Genomic DNA, 18,840 nt, shown 5'->3' on the forward strand with positions numbered 1-18,840 from the left:
GGATTAGAATGACAAATAGGATGGGGTTAAGATAAACCCTTCATTCATGTTTACTGAATTCTTTTTTTAATTTCAGAGAAGCCTCAGGAGGAAAAGAAAGACACGTTCACTGAGAAACTGGCTACACAAGTTATCAAAAACCTCCAGGTCAAAATCACCAGCATTCACATCAGATATGAGGATGATGTAAGTGTTGACTCTCCATACATGTCTTCAGTTACGTGAATTTTTGAATGCAGATGTGGCTTTTAATTGTGTAATTTAATGGTGCAAGTTTGTTGAACTTATGTGTCATGCATTTTCTCGCTGTGCTTCAGGTGTCAGATCCACAAAAACCTCTTTCTATGGGCCTGACTCTTTCAGAACTCAGTCTACAGGTGCTCTCTCAAAATACTTTCATATAAATGTCACAAAGTGAAGCAGGCTCTATTACAATTCATTTGAGATGAGCAGTTGTTATTTGCACACTCTGGTCTTTAAGTATCAGTTTTTCACTCTTATAGACAGCAGATGAGAACTGGAAGACTTGTATTCTAAATGAAGCTGCCAAGATCATCTATAAAGTAAGCCAACAGTGTACATATCTTATATTCCATAATTATAAGATTTCACACAACAACTGTGGTTGTGTGTCTTATGTGTGTGTCTGCGTGTATTCTCTACATAAGCTGGGCCGCCTGGAGTGTTTTTGTGCCTATTGGAACGTGAACAGCCCAATATTCTACAGAGGCTCCTGGGAAGAGATAGTGGTAATGTGCCTTTCATATTTCATAACAGCTAAGCTCTCTGGTGGTGTTTATGTAGGATTTTCATAGTATTGATCTAGTATTGAAGACTGCTATGTTGTCGTCAGGCATTGTAAATGGTGCATCATATTGAACAGTTTAAAATCTGATCTGATCAATCAGATTAAAATCTGATAAAAATTCTGTCATCAATTACCCTCACGTTGTTCCAAACTGATAAGACTTTCATTAATCTTCAAAACACAAATGAAGATTATTTTTAATGAAACTTGAAAGATTTCTGTCCCTCCATTGAAAGTTCATGCAACCAAAAATTTGACACCTCATAAAGACATTGTAAAAGTAATCTTTTTAATAAATATATTGGTTTAATCCAAGTCTTATGAAGATGTACAATTACTGAATATGATAAACAGATTTCATTTAGGTTTTTATTCAGGTATAAACATTGCTTAATGCACATACATTGAGCACATTAAATTTGATAAACGGAAGCTCAACTGTACTTGTTTGATGCACGATAATCAATGAGATTTGATCTTGATCGTGTCACGCAAGCATGTTTACAATTTCACAGTTACAGTTACACTCCCTTTTACCATATTTGATGTTCTTGATGTACGTGTGCTGAATAATATTTATATGTGAGTAAAAACCTGCATTAAATCTGTTCATCATATAAAGTGAGTGTCTCTTCAGAAGACTTTGATTAAACCACTGGATTCATATGAATTGTTTACAACATCTTTATTAACTTTTTGAAGTTCTTTTAGAGTTTCAATCGAGGGGCAAAAATATCTCGGGTTTCATTAAAAAAATCTTCATTTGTGTTTTGAAGATGAACAAAAGTGGAATGACATGAGGGTGAGTAATTGATGACAGAATTTCCATTTTTGGGTCTACTAAACTTTTAATTTAGAAGAAGCACATGCAGGAAGCATGAATTGCATTCGGTATTTTGAAAAGCTTGCCATTTATATTGGTTAGCACGCAGTTACATTGTAAAACTGGGGCTGTACTGTAGGTATTATAAAAGAAAGGACAATAAAAGTTGATAAGAGTTGTTAAGACGCATAATAAAATATTAAATACATTTGAACTTTTATTGCGTAATAGCGTGATGAGTATTTATTTATGATCATATCAAGAAGAAAAATGGTCGATTGTAGTTTATTATGAATGTCTATACTGAAGATCTTTGATGTTGACATTAACTCAGCAGCTGAAAGCTCTTACGGTTCGTTTGTGAGTCAGTCTGAAGACTCTTTAGCTGGAGGCATTATTTGACTCATCTCTAATCAAGGCGTGTGACTTCTAAGTAAATGCAGTGATGGTTGAATTTGCTTGGATCCTAGCACTTTTTTATCTTTTAATCTCTCCCTCTCACACCATCTCTCTCTTATATCTCTTAATCTTTCTTAGTCTCTCAGAGAGGCAAAAGCAGTATTTGAACTTGCTCTCAGTGGTTTTTGCAATCAGCTTAACACAGACTGCCTCAAACAGATAACAGTATAACTGACTCTAGTATGCACATGCTCTTTGTCTAACTGTCCAGGCCTGAATGTGCTGTCCAACTTGTATCTCAAAAGAGTCTGCTTTGAGGTTTTCAGCTCTGATTGCTTTAAATAACCTCTAAATAAATACATTTACTAATATATTGGTGTATTTATAGTTGTGTAATATATATAAAATGTATGTGTCTTAAAATGGGCACGAAACTGGCTTCAAAACCAAGTAGATTTGATCTAGTTAACTAAGCAAAATGGTGATGACGGTGGTTTCTAATGGTGTGTTTGAGGGTGTGGTTTGTATAATCTGTGGGGGATGCTATGCTCACTGGTAAAAAGGATATCCTCAGTTAGTAAGAGGCCTAAGTACACACTAAAATAATGTGCTGCACAAAAATAACATTTTAGCTGTCATCCTTATTGTGTGAGGATGGTTTTTTCAGACTTAAAAAAAATACATATTTATTTTCCCCCTCCTGCAACATACATGTGTATGCAGTCGAGACCAAAGGTCTGAGACAGCATTTAAAAAAATCTGGGATTTCTTTTTTCTATCCAATCCTAGAAATAGATTCTGCAAGTTTCTTAGTTTTATTCATCAATTTACATTTGTAGCTAATTTGTAAAAATATATCTAAAACATATCTAAAATCACTTGATATTGTTTTTTTGTGTTTGCAGGACAAGCTGAAAGCAGGAATCAGCTCAAAGAATGAGGAACTGCGAGACTATCAATACAGTATGTATTGTCTGTAACACTACAAAAGGGTTTCATTAGTTAACATTAGTTTACTACTTTAGTTAACATGAACAAAGAATGACCAATACTTCTATAGAGTTTTTTAATCATAGTACATGTTCATTTCAACATTTGATGCAATATTTTTTAACATTAGTTAATGCACTGTGAACTAACATGAGCAAACAATGAAAGACTATATATTTTGTATTAACTAACATTAACAAGAATTTATAAATACTGTATCAAATGTATTGCTCATTATTAGTTCATGTTAGTTAATACATTATGAGACTTTATTGTAAAGTGTTACCCTATTATCTTATCCACAGAAAGTTCATGGGAAATGTATTATTATATGGCCTTGAGCTGTTTAGTTTAGCTTTGCCCGGTATGTTTTGGTGTTGTGCTCAACTGAAGAGGCGTTGAAAGAATATAAATATTAGACATGACAAGGCAAAAAAGAACAACATGGATGTTGAAAGCCTTATAAGAAGTAAATGGTAAATTGTAAATAGTAAAAATGAATATGGATAAATCATGTTTCACTGTTACTAATCCTATTGTTTTCATGCTGATTTTTCTGGGTGTGTGTGTGTTACCTGCCACAGTTTCTTTTTGATTTTCTATTTAAACAGGCTATGTGATCTCAAACTGCACACATGACACACCTCCTTAAAGCACACAAACTCCAGTAATCACAATGTGTACTATTTCTTCTACAGCCTCATTATTACAAGTACTAAAGTTAATCCACAAATGTCAGAAAGAATGGTAATACAGTTCCAATTAACATAGCCTACATATGAATGCACTGAGCGTTTGCCAGTTAGACATAATGAAATTACTTTAATGGTTAAAGGATTTATGACCAACTTAGTATTAGTATCATAAACCACGGCACTCATCATGATGAACTGATTTGTTTCTTCGTACAGTTTTCAAACCCATTTTTGCCTCTGCGAGGATGTGCATCAACCCTAATGCTGAAGTTGAGCTAAAATCACCCAAAGCAAACCTGCACCTTGAGGTTCAGAACATTGCAATTGAGATGACCAAGCCTCAGGTATTGTCATGTGTCATATTGCGTACTCTCAAATTACCATTCAAAAGTTTTGGGGTCACTTAAGATATTATTATACATTTTTTAAAGAAATGTATACTTTCATTATGGAAGAAAAGGTAAAATTGTGCAAAAGTGACAGTAAAGACTTACATGGTTTAAAAAAATGCTGTTCTTTTGAACTTTCTTTCAAAGAATCTTGATAAAAATGTATTGCTGTTTCCGCAAAAATATTAGGCAGCACAACATTGATAATAATAAGAAAATTCAATTTAGCTTTGCCATCACAGGAATGAATTGAATTTTTAAATACTGTATATTTAAATAGAAAACAGTTATTTTAAGTGTGATAGTAGTATAATAATATGTTTTTACTGTATTTTTGATCAAATCTTGGTGAACCTAAGAGACTTCTTTCAAAAACATTAAACCTAAACTTTTGAATGGTAGTGTGCTTGTTGGGAAATTTACAGGACCACTCTAGATAGATAATTACAGATATATAACATAAATACATGCAAATTGTTACTCAAAATATAAATGATTCTGTTGTATAATTGAATCGGGACTGGTGAATTATCTTGGGTCAAAGCCAAGATACAACAAAGTTTTTTTTTTTTGTGATTCTAGTACCTTTCTATGGTGGATCTGCTGGAGTCTGTAGACTGCATGGTGAAGAACGGCCCCTACAGAAAATTTAGGCCTGATGTTCCAGTGCACAGAAATGCCAGGCAATGGTAAGTTCTTTTGATCTTCATATGATGATTGGCTGATTAACTGGAGCTTGTTGTTTCTTACATGGCTCTTCTGATTGGTCAGGTGGAAATACAGCATCAACAGTATACTAGAAGTGCATATCAAGCACTTTAACCAGATGTGGGACTGGGCCAACATCAAGAAGCACAGGCACACGCTTAAAGCTTACAAAGCAGCATATAAAGACAAACTCACTCAGGGCAAAGTCCGAGAAGACACAGAGAAACAGATCAAGGTATTAGCTACATATGAAACCAAATACTAACAAATCGGAAATTCATTTTCAATATAACTTTTCATAAAAGTTGTTATGCTGATGAAAAAAAAAATGAATATTTAAAATAAATATTATATATGTTTTAAATTATGAATAGTAATAAAAAAAAAAATAAAAAAAACACAGTTATTTTCCTCTAACAGTCTCAGACTTTTAGACCAAACTGTATACACATTTATTTATTGTGTTTCCCTCAGGAGCTGGAGAAAGTTCTGGATGTGTTCAACATTGTATTGGCCAGACAGCAGGTTCAGATGGAGGTATGACAACATGTACCAAAACCGAATTCTTCTGATATTTTGATATTTTTAATCCAGTGTAGTAATGTAAGTTCACTTTCTCTCTCCACAGGTGGTTCGGTCAGGACAGAAGCTGGTTGCTAAAAAGGCCACCCCTCAGAAACAGAGTGGAGGAGGTTTCTTCAGCGGTTTTTTTGGCAAGAAAGAAGGAAAGAAAAAAGAGGAAGAGGAAGATAAAGAGCCTGAGAGTGAGTGTTTTATCTCTGATATATTTGCTAAACTTGCCTTTTGAATTAATGCTTTTTTTTTATGTACGTGCGTATTTATGTACATGTATTTATTATCAGGTATTGATTCCATCATGACTCCTGAAGAGAAAACTAAACTCTACACAGCCATTGGCTACAGCGGGAGCTCACATAACCTTGCCTTACCAAAACATGTAAGTGGAAAAAATATACATTTACAACACTGTGAGGGTGCAGTCACATTTAACCTTTTTTTCGTGAAATCTAACCATTTCAACAAGAATTCATGTGATCAGTATTTTCAATTGAGGATGAAAGATTTCCCTACACATATTTCGCAGTGGATTCAATTTGGTCGTGTGGATTCAGCGCATTGACCAACAGACACTGTTTGACGGTGATTTTTATGTGCTACACTATTGACGATGGATGTTTTTTTTTTGGCTGCGAAACTTCACTAATGTGCCCGCACCTTCATAAAACTTGTTGCACAAGATGTTTCAGATACCTTATTTTAAGCATATCCTCCTTAGCTTGGACATATACTCAAATATATTTATGTGCTTATGTGCAGTATGTAGCTGTGATAGTCAACTTTAAACTGTTGAGCACCTCAGTAACATTCAGAGAGGAGCCTGGCGTTCCAGAGATCCTCAAAGTGCAGATGATTGACCTCAGTACGTCCATCTCACAGAGACCAGGAGCACAGGCCATCAGGTATGCATTACGAATACATACAGGGAAACCCTTTGCATTGGCAATCAAATATATATAGGGCTTTATGTAAAGAATACAGTGTCTTTAGGAGCTCAGTTAGTTTGGTTTTGATATGGTTCAGTGTGAAATGTGTGTGTTGTGTAGAGTGGAGGCTAAACTGGCACACTGGTACGTGACTGGTCTGCAGCAGCAGGGAGAAGTGCCGTCTCTCATAGCGTCAGTTGGGGGCTCTGACTCCTCTCTGCTCAGCGTGCTCTTTGAGCTCAATCCACAGGACAGCACAGCTGACCAGCTACTCAGAGTTCATTCACAGCCTGTAGAGATCATCTATGATGCCGTAAGAGACAAGTGCACGCACACTATAGTTGTCCCTTTGATTTCAGACATTGGAGTCATTGGATATTTGGATTTTGGTTGCAGATTACTACTGTTACTTTCTTTTATTTAATTTAGTTGCACAAATATCATTGTTACAAAGTAGACAAAGATATGTCAACATTTGGTCAGTCCAATTGAGTTGCATTTTCCGCTTATATATACTGTATGTGTATATATATATGTGTGTGTGTGTTTATTTTTTTTAACTTAATTTAAAATAATAAAATAAACTGAAAATATTTAGATAATTCAACATAATGTATTTATTTATAGATATATGTATTTATTTTGTTATGCATTCTTATGCCTAATATTGTAAAACAATATAATAAAATAAAACAACATAATGACAATTAAAAATTTAGATTTAGATAATTTTACTAAATATAATGTATTTATTCATATAAATATGTATATATTTTGTGCTTAATTTTATGTAATGAAATAATATAATTAATATATATATATATTTATTTATTTAGATAATTAGACTAAATATAATTAGAAAGTGGTTAGCTTTACATTTTGAGTATACCATTCATTTACCTGTTTTATAGCTGACAGTCATCAGCATAGCAGAATTCTTTAAGACGGGGAAAGGAGTTGACCTGGAGGTCATCACTTCAGCAACACTCAGCAAACTTGAGGAGATCAAAGAGAAGACAGCCAGCGGTAACACTCTCCTCATTTCCCATCATACCCAAAGAGAAATGGTCACACTGGGAGAGAGTATGTCAGGAGCCATCAGTAATACTTTCCCTTTGTCTTTAAATGAATACAGGTTTGTCTCATATCATTGAGACACGTAAGGTGCTGGACTTGAGGATCGATTTAAAACCCTCCTACTTACTGCTGCCCAAGTCTGGGTTCTATGATGGCAAATCAGACCTCATGATTGTTGATTTTGGTTACCTACAGGTGAGGGAGCGAAGTAAAAGCATATTTAAGAGAGAAATCTTTCTGCTAATAATGTCTGACTGTACATTTGTGTGCATGTGTGTGTAGTTGAACAGTGTAGATCAGGGCAACCATCAGCAGATATCTGCAAGTTTCTCATCACTGGAGGAAATCATGGATAGAGCATATGAAAGATATTCATTGGAGCTTCGTAGTGTCCAGATACTCTATAGCAAATCAGGTAAACACAATGCAACACAGCAAAGAACTGAACTGCCTGAACAAGCTATTTTATTCACCCGGTGGCTCTTTTTTGAAGGAGAGAAATGGAAAAATGCTCGTCTTGAAGGCTTCTCCCATCAGCACATCCTGCAGCCAATGGACTTCACGCTTCAGCTCGCTAAATGTATGGTGGACAAAGATTCCCGTATGCCCAGGTTAGCGTTCGCTCTCTATCGCGTGTCTCTTTTAATCCTCACACATGCACTAATATCCGTTTCTTTCCAGGTTCAAAGTATCAGGGGAGCTGCCGTTACTTCATGTGAAGATCTCTGACCAGAAGATCCAGGGTGTTCTGGAACTGGTGGACAGTATTCCTCTCCCTCAGACTACCTCGACCCCTCCTAGCACTCCCACAAAAAAGGTCAGAAAACACGACAAATGAAAAAAGACAGTCTACAGCAGTACAGTCTCTCTGTACTGGCTATTGTGTTGCTTCATCTCACACTTAATAAGTCATGACTCATGAATGGTAGTTTCTTGGTAGGACTCCACAGGTATTTGATACTATTGCCATTGCTGTTGTTTTTCTGAAAGCCTTGAATATTTCAAGCCTCTTAAATTAATTGCAGTGTACTTATTGTTTTCAGAGTCATGTGCTATGTCTTAATCCAAAACAAAGAGTTGCTTGCTTTTATATTTAGTTCCTGAATTTGCTCTGTGAGCGTGACAGTGCAGCTTCAGTCTCAACAGATTACACAACTCAGGAAAGACATTATCCACAATCAGCATCACTGTCTCTCTACCCAATGAGCCATGTGCTGTATCTTATTAGTGGACTTGCTGCCTCAACAAGCAAGAAAAAGCCCTTACTAGTTTACTTCACAAAATAAATGTTGAAGGATGTTCTAGATATCATCATCTAGATAAATATAAAATAAATATAAATAATAAATATAAAATCTACACAACTATTCAAGAGTTTGGGGTCATTAAGATTTTTAAAATAAATTAATACTAATTTCAGCAATAAAATTAAATGAATACTTTTAATTAAATTGATAAGAAATTACTGTCAATTTATTTTTAATCTTACAAAAATATCTTAAAATCAACAGTATATTAAAATGTATTAAAATAAACAACAGTTATTTAAAGTTGTCATATTTCACAATATTACTGTTTTACTGTATTTTTTATAGAATAAATGCAACCTTGGCTTGGAAAACATAATAGACTTAATTCAAAAACAAACAAAAATCTTACAGACCACACAACTTTTGAACAGTAGTGAAAATTTGTTTGGAAAAGTATAATAAAAAATAAAAAAAATATTTAAAAAACAAAAACATTCTCCTTGAAATACATTCTTACAAAAATTTTACCAATTGACTACGATGCAACCAAACATACCCATTTTAACTCATTTATCAATTATGCAAATTTCCCCCCAATGTTGCCACCATTAGGGCCAGATTTACTAACAGCTTGTGCCAGCACAAACTGTTTTTGGGATTCCCTTTCTGATGCAAAATTTATGGGAGGACAATATTTAAAATGCACTTGATAGATTGCGCTGGTCATTATGGAAATGATCCAGCTGCATCTGTGTACTTTAATTTGCGCATTGTTAGATCACGCGCAGAACTTTCCCTTTCCTATCGGTGCTTTTATGAGATTGCTAATTTGCTCTGTTTAGTAAATCTGGCCCTTAGTTTTTGTTGAGAGTATGAGCTTTCTGCACATGTATAGGAAGCAAACAAATTGAGAAAATATATTTTTTCACCTTATAATTTGTTTGTATAATAATAATGATGATGTTCTTCAGAAGGTGTTGGGGATGCCGCTGTCTGATGCCAGGCCAAAGGTCTTGGGTTTAGACCCCACAGTTCTGTCCTATACTGTTGCGTCAGGTCAGAATTCATCCAGATACTCGCATGTACTTTCACACAGAAGAAATCACTTCTTTCATTTAGAAAAATCAAAACATTCTTAAATGAATGCCACACCAGTCTTTTGTTTTTAATTGACTCTGTTCATATAATTATACAGATTTTCTTACTGTTTATATGCAGATAAGTATCTGTCTGTGTGTCTGATCGTGCTTATGTGTTTAGAATCTGAGGAAGACATCAGTGAGAAGTCTGTGGATGAAGACTCTCTCCGATCAACCTTAGAGGAGCTGACCGAAGTGCAGTTTCAGTTTGAAGTCAAAGAGGTACATTACTTTTTCACACCATAAAATTCTCCTTTTAAAAAGGCATACCAGTTCACCAGTGGTCACAAGAGCCCCACATTTCATAAAAGCTGTCATGATCAAAAAATCTGAATTCCACTAGTTGATTACAACTATTTTGTTTATGATTCCTGTTTATGTTTATGTTGACCATTGTGTGTTTCAGTGTGAAGTTATGTATATGTGTCTATATATGTGTATATGTAGGTGTTGTTGGAGCTTACACGGCAGGCCACTCAGGAAGATGTTGTTTTGGCTCTCAGTGTGTCTCAACTGGGTGCTGAGGGCAAGATGCGAACCTTCGATCTCAGTGTCACATCTTACCTGCGCAAGATCAGCCTGGATTACTGTGAGACAAAAGGTACATGCACGTACATTACGTGTGATCAACGTTTAGTTGTTTGAAGTACTTCATGTTGTTTCAGTGATGCTGTCTCTCTCATTCTTGTGTGTATATTTTTCAGATGCGCAAAATCAGCCACTTCATTTAATTACCTCTTCAGACAAGCATGGCTCTGATCTATTGAAAGTAGAGTACATCAAAGTAAGCATGAGCATCTCGCTTATCAAGCACTCTATAAAAGACTCTCTTAAATGGGTTGTTTTAGCTAAGTGGTTTGATTTGTGCTGGTCTGCGTGGCCTTTTTGTGTCCTTTAGGCTGATGTGAATGGACCCAGCTTTAACACCTTATTTAATAATACAGAACAGACACTGAAGGTATGTTTCAGTTTTACAGTTCCAAATAATTGAATGCCAACATTCATTCATTCATTCATTCATTCATTCATTCATTCATTCATTCATTCATTCATTCATTCATTCATTCATTCATTCATTCATTCATTCATTCATTTTATCAAGATAAAAAAGTAAAATAAAAAGATTTATTTAGTAAAAATAAAATGAATAAATATATTTAATGTAGTAAAAAAGTTTGTATTGTATGTATTTGACTATATATATATATATATATATATATATATATATATAGTCAAATAGACCTTGACCTTGTATATATATATATGTATATGTGTATGTATATATTCCAACGATATCGTTCCTCTGTGCCATTATCGTTACAGTTGTAGTGTGGCTATTCTTTTACATTTAGAATGATTTATAAAACTATCATTATAGTTGTAGTCTTTGGTGTGAACAGACCTTTAGTCTTTTTTTGCTTTTATATTGAGAAACAAATACTTAATTATTTTTCTTTTGAAAAAGCTTTATTGAAAAGTTAAATTAAGTTATTGATTTATTTTATTTTACAGGTGGAGTTTTCCTCATTGGACTTCATGCTGCACACTAAAGCTTTGCTGTCTACCATCAACTACATGAATTCGGCAATACCACAAGACCTTACAACCTCTAAAGAAAGAGAAACCAAGAGACGAGACCAGAGAGTGGCAGCAGGGAAGACAGGTGCAGGCACACACACATATTGACAATACTTGTCTGAAAACAAATGCATTTTGCTTGTCAAATTATTAGGTTGTCCCTGAATATTCCTCATGCATCCATGTTGTCTTTGTCTCCGCTTTATAGGTTTTTTCATGGGTAACTAATGTTTTTTTTTTTTAACCCTTGCACTGGTCTTGACATGACATGTACTAACAGGAGTCTGAAACAGTATCTGTTTTGCTTGTGTTAAAGCATGTTGCAGACAGTACTGGTTTCAGATTGTCACACAGTGTGTTGTTTGAGTGTTTTAACTGGAGTTTCTATGTTTTCTTAGTGTCCAAGGGTTCGAAGGACTCTGGTGTTGTGAACTTTAAACTGTCTGCTGTGCTTGGCTCCTTCAGAGTGGCTGTCTGCGATGACAGAAGCAACATTGCTGACATACGGATCCAAGGTAGAAAAAACTAAAGCGTCTGTACATCAAAGTCAGTTTTTCTTAAAATGATTACATTGCATTATATATTAATAAAAAAAAATTTTTCCATAAGAACATTTTATGCAAGTTAACCAAATATGGTGCTTTCATTTATGTCAGGCATTGATGCATCTGTGGTGGTCCAGGCCAAAGAAACCGATGTTTTTGCCCGTCTGCGTGACATTGTGGTTCTTGATGTGGACCCTAAAACCATCCATAAAAAGGTAAGAGATCAGTCATATTGTTTTTGGAAGATTTGCAGATGCCAAGTTTCTTTGCTCCAGTCATATTTGTGTGAATACCACCAGGCGGTGTCAATTGTTGGAGAAGAGGTGTTCAGCTTCAAGATGACCTTGTACCCTGGGGCCACTGAAGGCGAAGGCTACACTGACACCTCCAAAGTGGATGGGAAAGTTATCTTGAGACTTGGCTGTATCCAGATTGTCTACTTGCACAAGTTCCTTATGTCTTTATTGGTGAGAATTAACTTCCCTTTCATATATGTGCTCAAATGCTGTCACATGTATTACTCTTGTCATCTAAAGTTAATACCAATAGATAAGTCACTTAATGCTTAAACAAACAGGGACAAAGCTTTTGAAAATCAGTATTTCTCAGTGTCTGTATTGTTTTTTGTGTGTGTTTTTTTGTATTTTGTCTGGACATTTGTCTCCCAGCCCCCCCCTCTTTTTCTTTTTCTTTGCTCCGACACCTTTTCCCCCTCTCATAGTTTTTGTTAACTGTGTCTTCCTCTTTTCAGGACTCTTTTAGCTATCAGTACTCTGCTGATGAGGTACAGCCTTGGGCATGCTGCATTAAAGTCTTTTGCTTTGCAGCTTAACTTCAAATGCACCTCTGCACACATTGAAATATGTCTACACCCCACTAAACTGTACTGAATTTGTTGTGCACATAATTAAACCTTTAATTTGATTGTAAGATGGAAACATTAATCCAGGTTAACAACATTCACAGCAATGTTTATGACTGCCTTTGTTTTGTTTCTAGTGCAGTGATTCTCAACTAGGCGGCCTCAGCAAACTTTCAAGGGAGCAGCTGGATGACTTAAAAGTATTTAGATTAATACAATAGGGGGGGGTCAAAAAGGTTGAGAAACACTGTTCTAGTGGCAGGTTAATACTAACAGTTAATACTGGTTAAAAAATAAAGAATACAACTAAAGAAAAATATATATTCTGAAAGCTGGAAAACACTATTTAGAAAATTTTTAGCTCTGCTGCTTAGTCATGAGAATTGAATTAGATTTCAAATAAACAGAAGCAGTTTCCAGTTACTAATATTGTTCATAATATTTCAGTAGTGCTTGCATTACATTTATATATACCACTGATATATAATAAACTCTTTTATAATGGGTATGAATTTTTAGTTATGCTTTACTTTTCAAATAAGGGAGTTCAAAATACCACAAGAAAGGTTTGTCTTTTTGTGCATCTCTCAAAAGATTGCATCCATACTTGAGATTGTTTAAACATTAAAACTGCAGTTTGGAATTTCTGCACCTCTAGTGGCATCAAACTGAATTGTGTACCCCCTAAAAAAATCCTTCTTTCATCTTCCATTTTTTGGAAATATGTCAGAAATGCCAAGGCTTAAGTCAGTATTGAGTCAGTAACAGTTTACAGTTCTGTTCGCTGCTGCTAATGTTACATAAATTACATACTGCAGCTTTAATGCTGTTTTGTATTTTTTGTAATTAAGTATATTAGCATTCACTACTTAGTTTTAATAGTGAGGTATTCCTGTTCTAACTGTGAGATATTTTTAAAGAAGTGGACATTAAATTATGCATATTCACGCTATGGTGTTCTTTACATGCAGTAAGGCCCAGCATATTTAAATGACTTGATCACGAATGTGTGGATTTGCATGTCTGCTTGTATCTCATAACGCACACTGAAGTAGAAATCACTGAAATCTGAGATGGAATTTCGCACGATATGGATGCCTTTATTTTACTGGTTCTAACTTTCATTCTCGACATGCTTAATAGAAACAGCTCACCTGTCATACCAAGACAATATAATCATCAACTTTACTACTTTATCTCACAAAAAAAGACTGTTTCACACCAGCACTGCTTTTTCCACCCCTGTTGAATTTGCAACTTTTTGTTGTAAATTTGGCTTTCAGGCATTTTAAAAGACAAGAACATCCCTGCATGAACTTTTCCTACTATGGATCCCAAGCTGTCACATTAAAACCTTCCCTCACATCCATGTCAAGTCACACTAAGCTGTAACTAACTGTTGGTTGTCTTCCATAGATGTTTGTGGATAACTTCCAGACAGCTAAAGAGGCTCTCAGTGCCGCCACGGCTCAGGCCGCGGAGAAAGCAGCTTCCAGTGTGAGGGATTTTGCTCTGAGGAGCTTCAGACTTGCCATGGACATCAGACTGAAGGCCCCCCTTATCATAATCCCTCAGTCCTCCACATCATATAATGCATTTGTGGTTGACCTGGGTCTCATTACTGTGGGAAACAGCTTCTCTCTGCTGGCAGCTGAGGGCTTCCCATTGCCTGCAGTTTTGGAGACCATGGATGTAAAACTCACGCAGCTCAAACTATCTAGGTAACAAAGAAAGCTGGAGATCTTCAAAATTAATTTATGTGATTTGAAGCAGATTTTACAATCAAGTTAAAGAATAGTGCATTATATTCAGGTAATTTTAGTCTTAGTGGCAGAATTATTTTAGTATTATTAACAAACTATTAGTATTTACTAAAGTATTACAAATACTATAATACTATAGTATTTATAATATGTGTGTGTATGTGTGTGTGTGTGTGTATATATATTATTATTTAAAAAAAAATCTTATTTTTTTATTTATTTATTATTATTATATATATATTTTTTAATTAGCTTTTAGTTTTATATTTTTAGTTTTAATTTTAGTTTAAGTTTTATGTTTGGGTAGTAATGCTATTAAGTATTATGTTTTGTGGGTTTGTATATAAAAAAAATTTAATCTAGATTTATTTACTTTTCAGTTTTAGTTTTAGTAATGTTAGTACTTCAAAATAAATTGATTTAATTCAGTTCGTTGGCAAGGCAGCATTTTGAGTAAAATCTAAGTACTTTTTAATTAATAGCTTTAGTTTATTAACAATAACCACACTGATTTTCTGAACCTGTTTGGTGTTTGATTCAGATGATTTAGAGATTGCTCCTAACTTTTTCAGTCTTATATATTTGATCTTCTTTCTCCAGGACTGTTCTGAAGCATGATGCTGCTCATCTAGATATTGAAATTCTGGAGCCCATAAATCTCGAGCTTTTAGTCAAGCGTAATTTGGCTTCCAACTGGTACAACAAAATTCCTGGAGTGGAGGTCAAAGGAGTACTTAGATCAATGAACGTGAGTTTCTTGTGATGTTTCAAAAGTGAAAGTGTTTAATCTAAAATTTAAAATGGGAGCCACAGATGATTGCCTGGAGAGAACTAAAGACTAAAGATTAGTACTTTTCTGGTATCTGTAGATGGCTCTTGGCCAGGAGGATTTTGGGGTCCTCATGAGAATCCTAGCAGAGAACATTGGCGAGGGAAGCAGGACCGCTGCGGTGGAGGGAACAAACACTTCTGCTAAAGGTTTAATCTGTCACTAAACTTCAGTCTGTAAAGTTTCTTTGAGTACTTAATTTGACCCTTTTTTCCTCCACAGATGAAGCTGTTATAGATGAAGGATTGATAGTGACACTTCCTGTGGGGACAGGGCTTCAACCTGAATTGACCAATGGTGCTTTTACTGAGAATGTTGTCAATGTGCTGCTCAATTTTGAAATCAAGGAGGTGATTAACCTCACTTAAGTTCTTATTTTCAGTTGTCTTGCAGTAATAACTTCAGATTTGTTGACTAGAAATCTGGTGTGGACTGAGAATCCTGTACCTTTTTATCTTCTGAGAATCCTGTATCTTCCCATTTTTGTAGGTTATGCTGAAGTTGAAAAAGTCTAAAAATGGGCAAGAGTCTCCCTTTTTGGTTCTCCATGTAGCTCAGCTTGGAATTGATACCAAAGTTCGAAAATATGACATGGAGGCCACAACATACATCAAAACCATTTCCATGAAGTGCCTAGAATTCCCTGGTTTGTAGCGCTTGGTTTAAAAACCTCACAGTGCAAAGCAACACAATTTTATAAATTAGTAGAATTCATTTATATTTGTGAACCTATAAACACATATTTTAAGTATTTAATATAACTAAATCTTTTTTTTTGCAGATTCAAATGGAGAGCCGCTCTGTATAATCAGTTCTTCAGCAGAGTCTGGAGCAGATCTTTTTGAAGTCAAATATTTTAAGGTATCTATTCTTTCTGATGTACAAATGTGAGTGCACAATTTCAATCACTGCATTAGTCTATAAGCTCTAACTTTAATGATCAAACTCCCTAATATGCAGACATTGTTAAAAACCTCCTATATTGTCAAATGATTGAAAATATAGTCAAGCCCATTATTGTTAAGGGGTAGTTCACCCCAAAATTAAAATGTTCTCATAATTTACTCACCCTTATGTTGTTCCAAACCTGTATGAGTTTTTTTCTACTGTTGAACAAAAAGGAAGATATTTTAAAGAATGTTGGTAAGTTGATGGCACCCATTGACTTCCATAGTAGGCAAAAAAATACTATGGAAGTCAATGGGTGCCGTCAACTGTCTGGTTACCAACATTCTTTAAAATATCTTCTTTTTTGTTCAACAGAAGTAAGAAACTCATACAGGTTTAGAACAACTTGAGGGTGAGTAAATGATGACAACATTTTTTGTGTTTGGGTTTTAGTTAAAGTCAGCACATGAATTCATAGCTTGATCAAAGCATCTGGACAATTAAATCCAGCTGTTAGCCATTGCGCTATTTAGTGTTTATGGAGTGCCTTTTTTATTTTTGCTCCTGATGGCCATTTCTCTGAATTGAGACTGTCATTCACGAGTATACTGTTAAAAGTCCAGAAACATGAATGCATAATAATCAAGTTCTGATGAAATGCATAGATGAGTAAATGTATAGATGGCTATGTAATATTTTCAGAAACAGTGCTAATTGATCTTTCAATATTGATTGGATTATTTTTTAATGTATTCCTAGAATTAGTTGAAATCTTCATAATGGAAGACAAACAATTTGCAGGGGTTGAGAGGTTCATGCTCCATTGAATGCATGAATGGAGATCTTAAACTTGATTTCTGTCTTTGTAGGCTGATCGAAATGGGCCCAACTTTGCTAGCGTTTACCAGAATACTGAGCAGAAGATCAATGTAAGCATCTGTAAATAATGTAAAATAATATACAGTTTTGGAAATTTAGGGTGTGACAGACCTTTGTGTGTCTTTAGGTGGTATTCTCCTCCCTAGACTTGATGTTGCATACTGAGGCTCTCCTCTCTACTATGGACTTCCTGTCTGCTGCCCTGTCCACCAGCAGTCTGCCCTCGCCTGAGAGAGAGATCAAAAAGAGTGACGACATGAGAACTACCTCAGCTAAATCCAGTAAACACACTGAAACTGACAAACACTGAATTCTTTCACACATTTTAAGAATGAAGTAATAAATAATTGTTTTTTGTCTTAGCTGCATTGAGCTCTCCCTCTGATGGTGACATCATTGACCTGATGGTGAATATGCAGCTTGGTGCATTTAATGTGTTGGTGTGTGACCAGAAGAGCAACATGGCAGACATCAAGATTCAAGGTTTCAATCCATTTTAATTTTTTTTTTAAAAACACGTATGTGCTATATAATGTTATAAAGTTACTACATTACTGCTACTGCAAAACAATAATAAATTAATACAGGCTTTAAAATGTAAGCTTTTAGTACATCATTATTACTGTATTTAGGATATAATGCATTTAATATTATATACTAACTTTAGTTTTTTGCCAGAAAATGTTATAATCACGTTGTATTATTGTATTTTTTTAATTTTTTATTGTTGTATTAAAGCAACTTGTTTATTTGTTTTCTGTGTATCATCTGCTTATATATATTTCTTGTTTATTCTAAAGCTGGTTTTGTTTGGTGGTTGATTATAAAACTGCTCCTCCTGTAGGTTTGGATGGTTCCCTACAAATGCAAGGAACTCAGACACACATATCCACACGTCTGCGTGACTTCATCGTCATCAATGTGGATCCTAAAACAATTCACAAGAAGGCAAGTTAGCCAGACAGTTAATCTTATAGACTTTTACCATTCATTGAACTATTTACTCTTTTATTTACAATTATATATTTTTATTTAAACAAAATACAACTGAAGTGAAAGTAAAGTGAACTGCAATATCTGTTATGTTATTTCTGGTTCTCTAGGCCATCTCCATCGTTGGCGATGAGGTGTTCAGCTTCAGCATGAGTCTAACACCCAAAGCCACTGAGGGGGCTGGGTATACAGACACTTCAAATGTCGATGGCAAAGTGAAACTCAACGTGGGCTGTATTCAAGTGGTCTACCTTCACAAATTTGTCATGTCATTGCTGGTGAGTTTGAATTGCACCCATGGCCTCTGCTAATTCAAGCACACTAACTTACCTTTACTTTCTCTCTCTCTCTCTCTCTCTCTCCAGAATTTCAGTAATAACTTCCAGACAGCTAAAGAGGCTCTCAGTGCCGCCACGGCTCAGGCCGCGGAGAAAGCAGCTTCCAGTGTGAGGGATTTTGCTCAAAAGAGCTTCAGACTTGCCATGAACATTAGACTGAAGGCCCCCCTTATCATAATCCCTCAGTCCTCCACATCCCATAATGCTGTGGAGGCGGACCTGGGTCTCATTACTGTGAGAAACAGCTTCTCTCTACTCCCAGTGGAAGGTTGTCCGCTGCCTGCTGTCATAGATAATATGGATATCGAGCTCACTCAGCTAAAGCTGTCCAGGTACCCCACTGCCATGAAGCTTATCTAGGATTCTCAGACTTACTTTTCAC

At 35.2% G+C, this 18,840-nt stretch overlaps 1 protein-coding gene across 8 annotated transcripts in view; it reads left to right on the forward strand.

The window, feature by feature from the left end:
* The window catches only part of vps13c (vacuolar protein sorting 13 homolog C), a 55,261-nt gene that overhangs the window by 13,935 nt on the left and 22,486 nt on the right, over window positions 1-18,840 (forward strand). For 4 of the 8 annotated variants that reach the window (XM_082162617.1, XM_082162619.1, XM_082162620.1 and 1 more), the window contains 40 exons: window positions 77-186; window positions 318-377; window positions 504-563; window positions 669-749; window positions 2,936-2,993; window positions 3,932-4,059; window positions 4,687-4,793; window positions 4,876-5,047; window positions 5,287-5,349; window positions 5,441-5,576; window positions 5,676-5,770; window positions 6,151-6,293; window positions 6,438-6,630; window positions 7,229-7,343; window positions 7,453-7,589; window positions 7,677-7,809; window positions 7,888-8,005; window positions 8,076-8,211; window positions 9,616-9,700; window positions 9,905-10,005; window positions 10,231-10,384; window positions 10,488-10,567; window positions 10,682-10,741; window positions 11,296-11,446; window positions 11,760-11,876; window positions 12,018-12,121; window positions 12,206-12,373; window positions 12,658-12,690; window positions 14,185-14,489; window positions 15,132-15,279; window positions 15,401-15,509; window positions 15,583-15,710; window positions 15,850-16,006; window positions 16,142-16,221; window positions 17,118-17,177; window positions 17,255-17,408; window positions 17,491-17,610; window positions 17,972-18,075; window positions 18,231-18,398; window positions 18,486-18,790. In XM_082162617.1, coding sequence (XP_082018743.1) covers window positions 77-186; window positions 318-377; window positions 504-563; window positions 669-749; window positions 2,936-2,993; window positions 3,932-4,059; window positions 4,687-4,793; window positions 4,876-5,047; window positions 5,287-5,349; window positions 5,441-5,576; window positions 5,676-5,770; window positions 6,151-6,293; window positions 6,438-6,630; window positions 7,229-7,343; window positions 7,453-7,589; window positions 7,677-7,809; window positions 7,888-8,005; window positions 8,076-8,211; window positions 9,616-9,700; window positions 9,905-10,005; window positions 10,231-10,384; window positions 10,488-10,567; window positions 10,682-10,741; window positions 11,296-11,446; window positions 11,760-11,876; window positions 12,018-12,121; window positions 12,206-12,373; window positions 12,658-12,690; window positions 14,185-14,489; window positions 15,132-15,279; window positions 15,401-15,509; window positions 15,583-15,710; window positions 15,850-16,006; window positions 16,142-16,221; window positions 17,118-17,177; window positions 17,255-17,408; window positions 17,491-17,610; window positions 17,972-18,075; window positions 18,231-18,398; window positions 18,486-18,790 — 4,936 coding nt within the window. The remainder of the gene's footprint in view (window positions 1-76; window positions 187-317; window positions 378-503; window positions 564-668; window positions 750-2,935; window positions 2,994-3,931; window positions 4,060-4,686; window positions 4,794-4,875; window positions 5,048-5,286; window positions 5,350-5,440; window positions 5,577-5,675; window positions 5,771-6,150; window positions 6,294-6,437; window positions 6,631-7,228; window positions 7,344-7,452; window positions 7,590-7,676; window positions 7,810-7,887; window positions 8,006-8,075; window positions 8,212-9,615; window positions 9,701-9,904; window positions 10,006-10,230; window positions 10,385-10,487; window positions 10,568-10,681; window positions 10,742-11,295; window positions 11,447-11,759; window positions 11,877-12,017; window positions 12,122-12,205; window positions 12,374-12,657; window positions 12,691-14,184; window positions 14,490-15,131; window positions 15,280-15,400; window positions 15,510-15,582; window positions 15,711-15,849; window positions 16,007-16,141; window positions 16,222-17,117; window positions 17,178-17,254; window positions 17,409-17,490; window positions 17,611-17,971; window positions 18,076-18,230; window positions 18,399-18,485; window positions 18,791-18,840) is intronic. The other 4 variants (XM_082162622.1, XM_082162624.1, XM_082162618.1 and 1 more) reach the window with 3 other exon arrangements.

This window comes from Leuciscus leuciscus (genome assembly GCF_965113295.1).
Source record: "Leuciscus leuciscus genome assembly, chromosome: 2".
NCBI classification, from domain to species: Eukaryota; Metazoa; Chordata; class Actinopteri; order Cypriniformes; family Leuciscidae; genus Leuciscus; species Leuciscus leuciscus.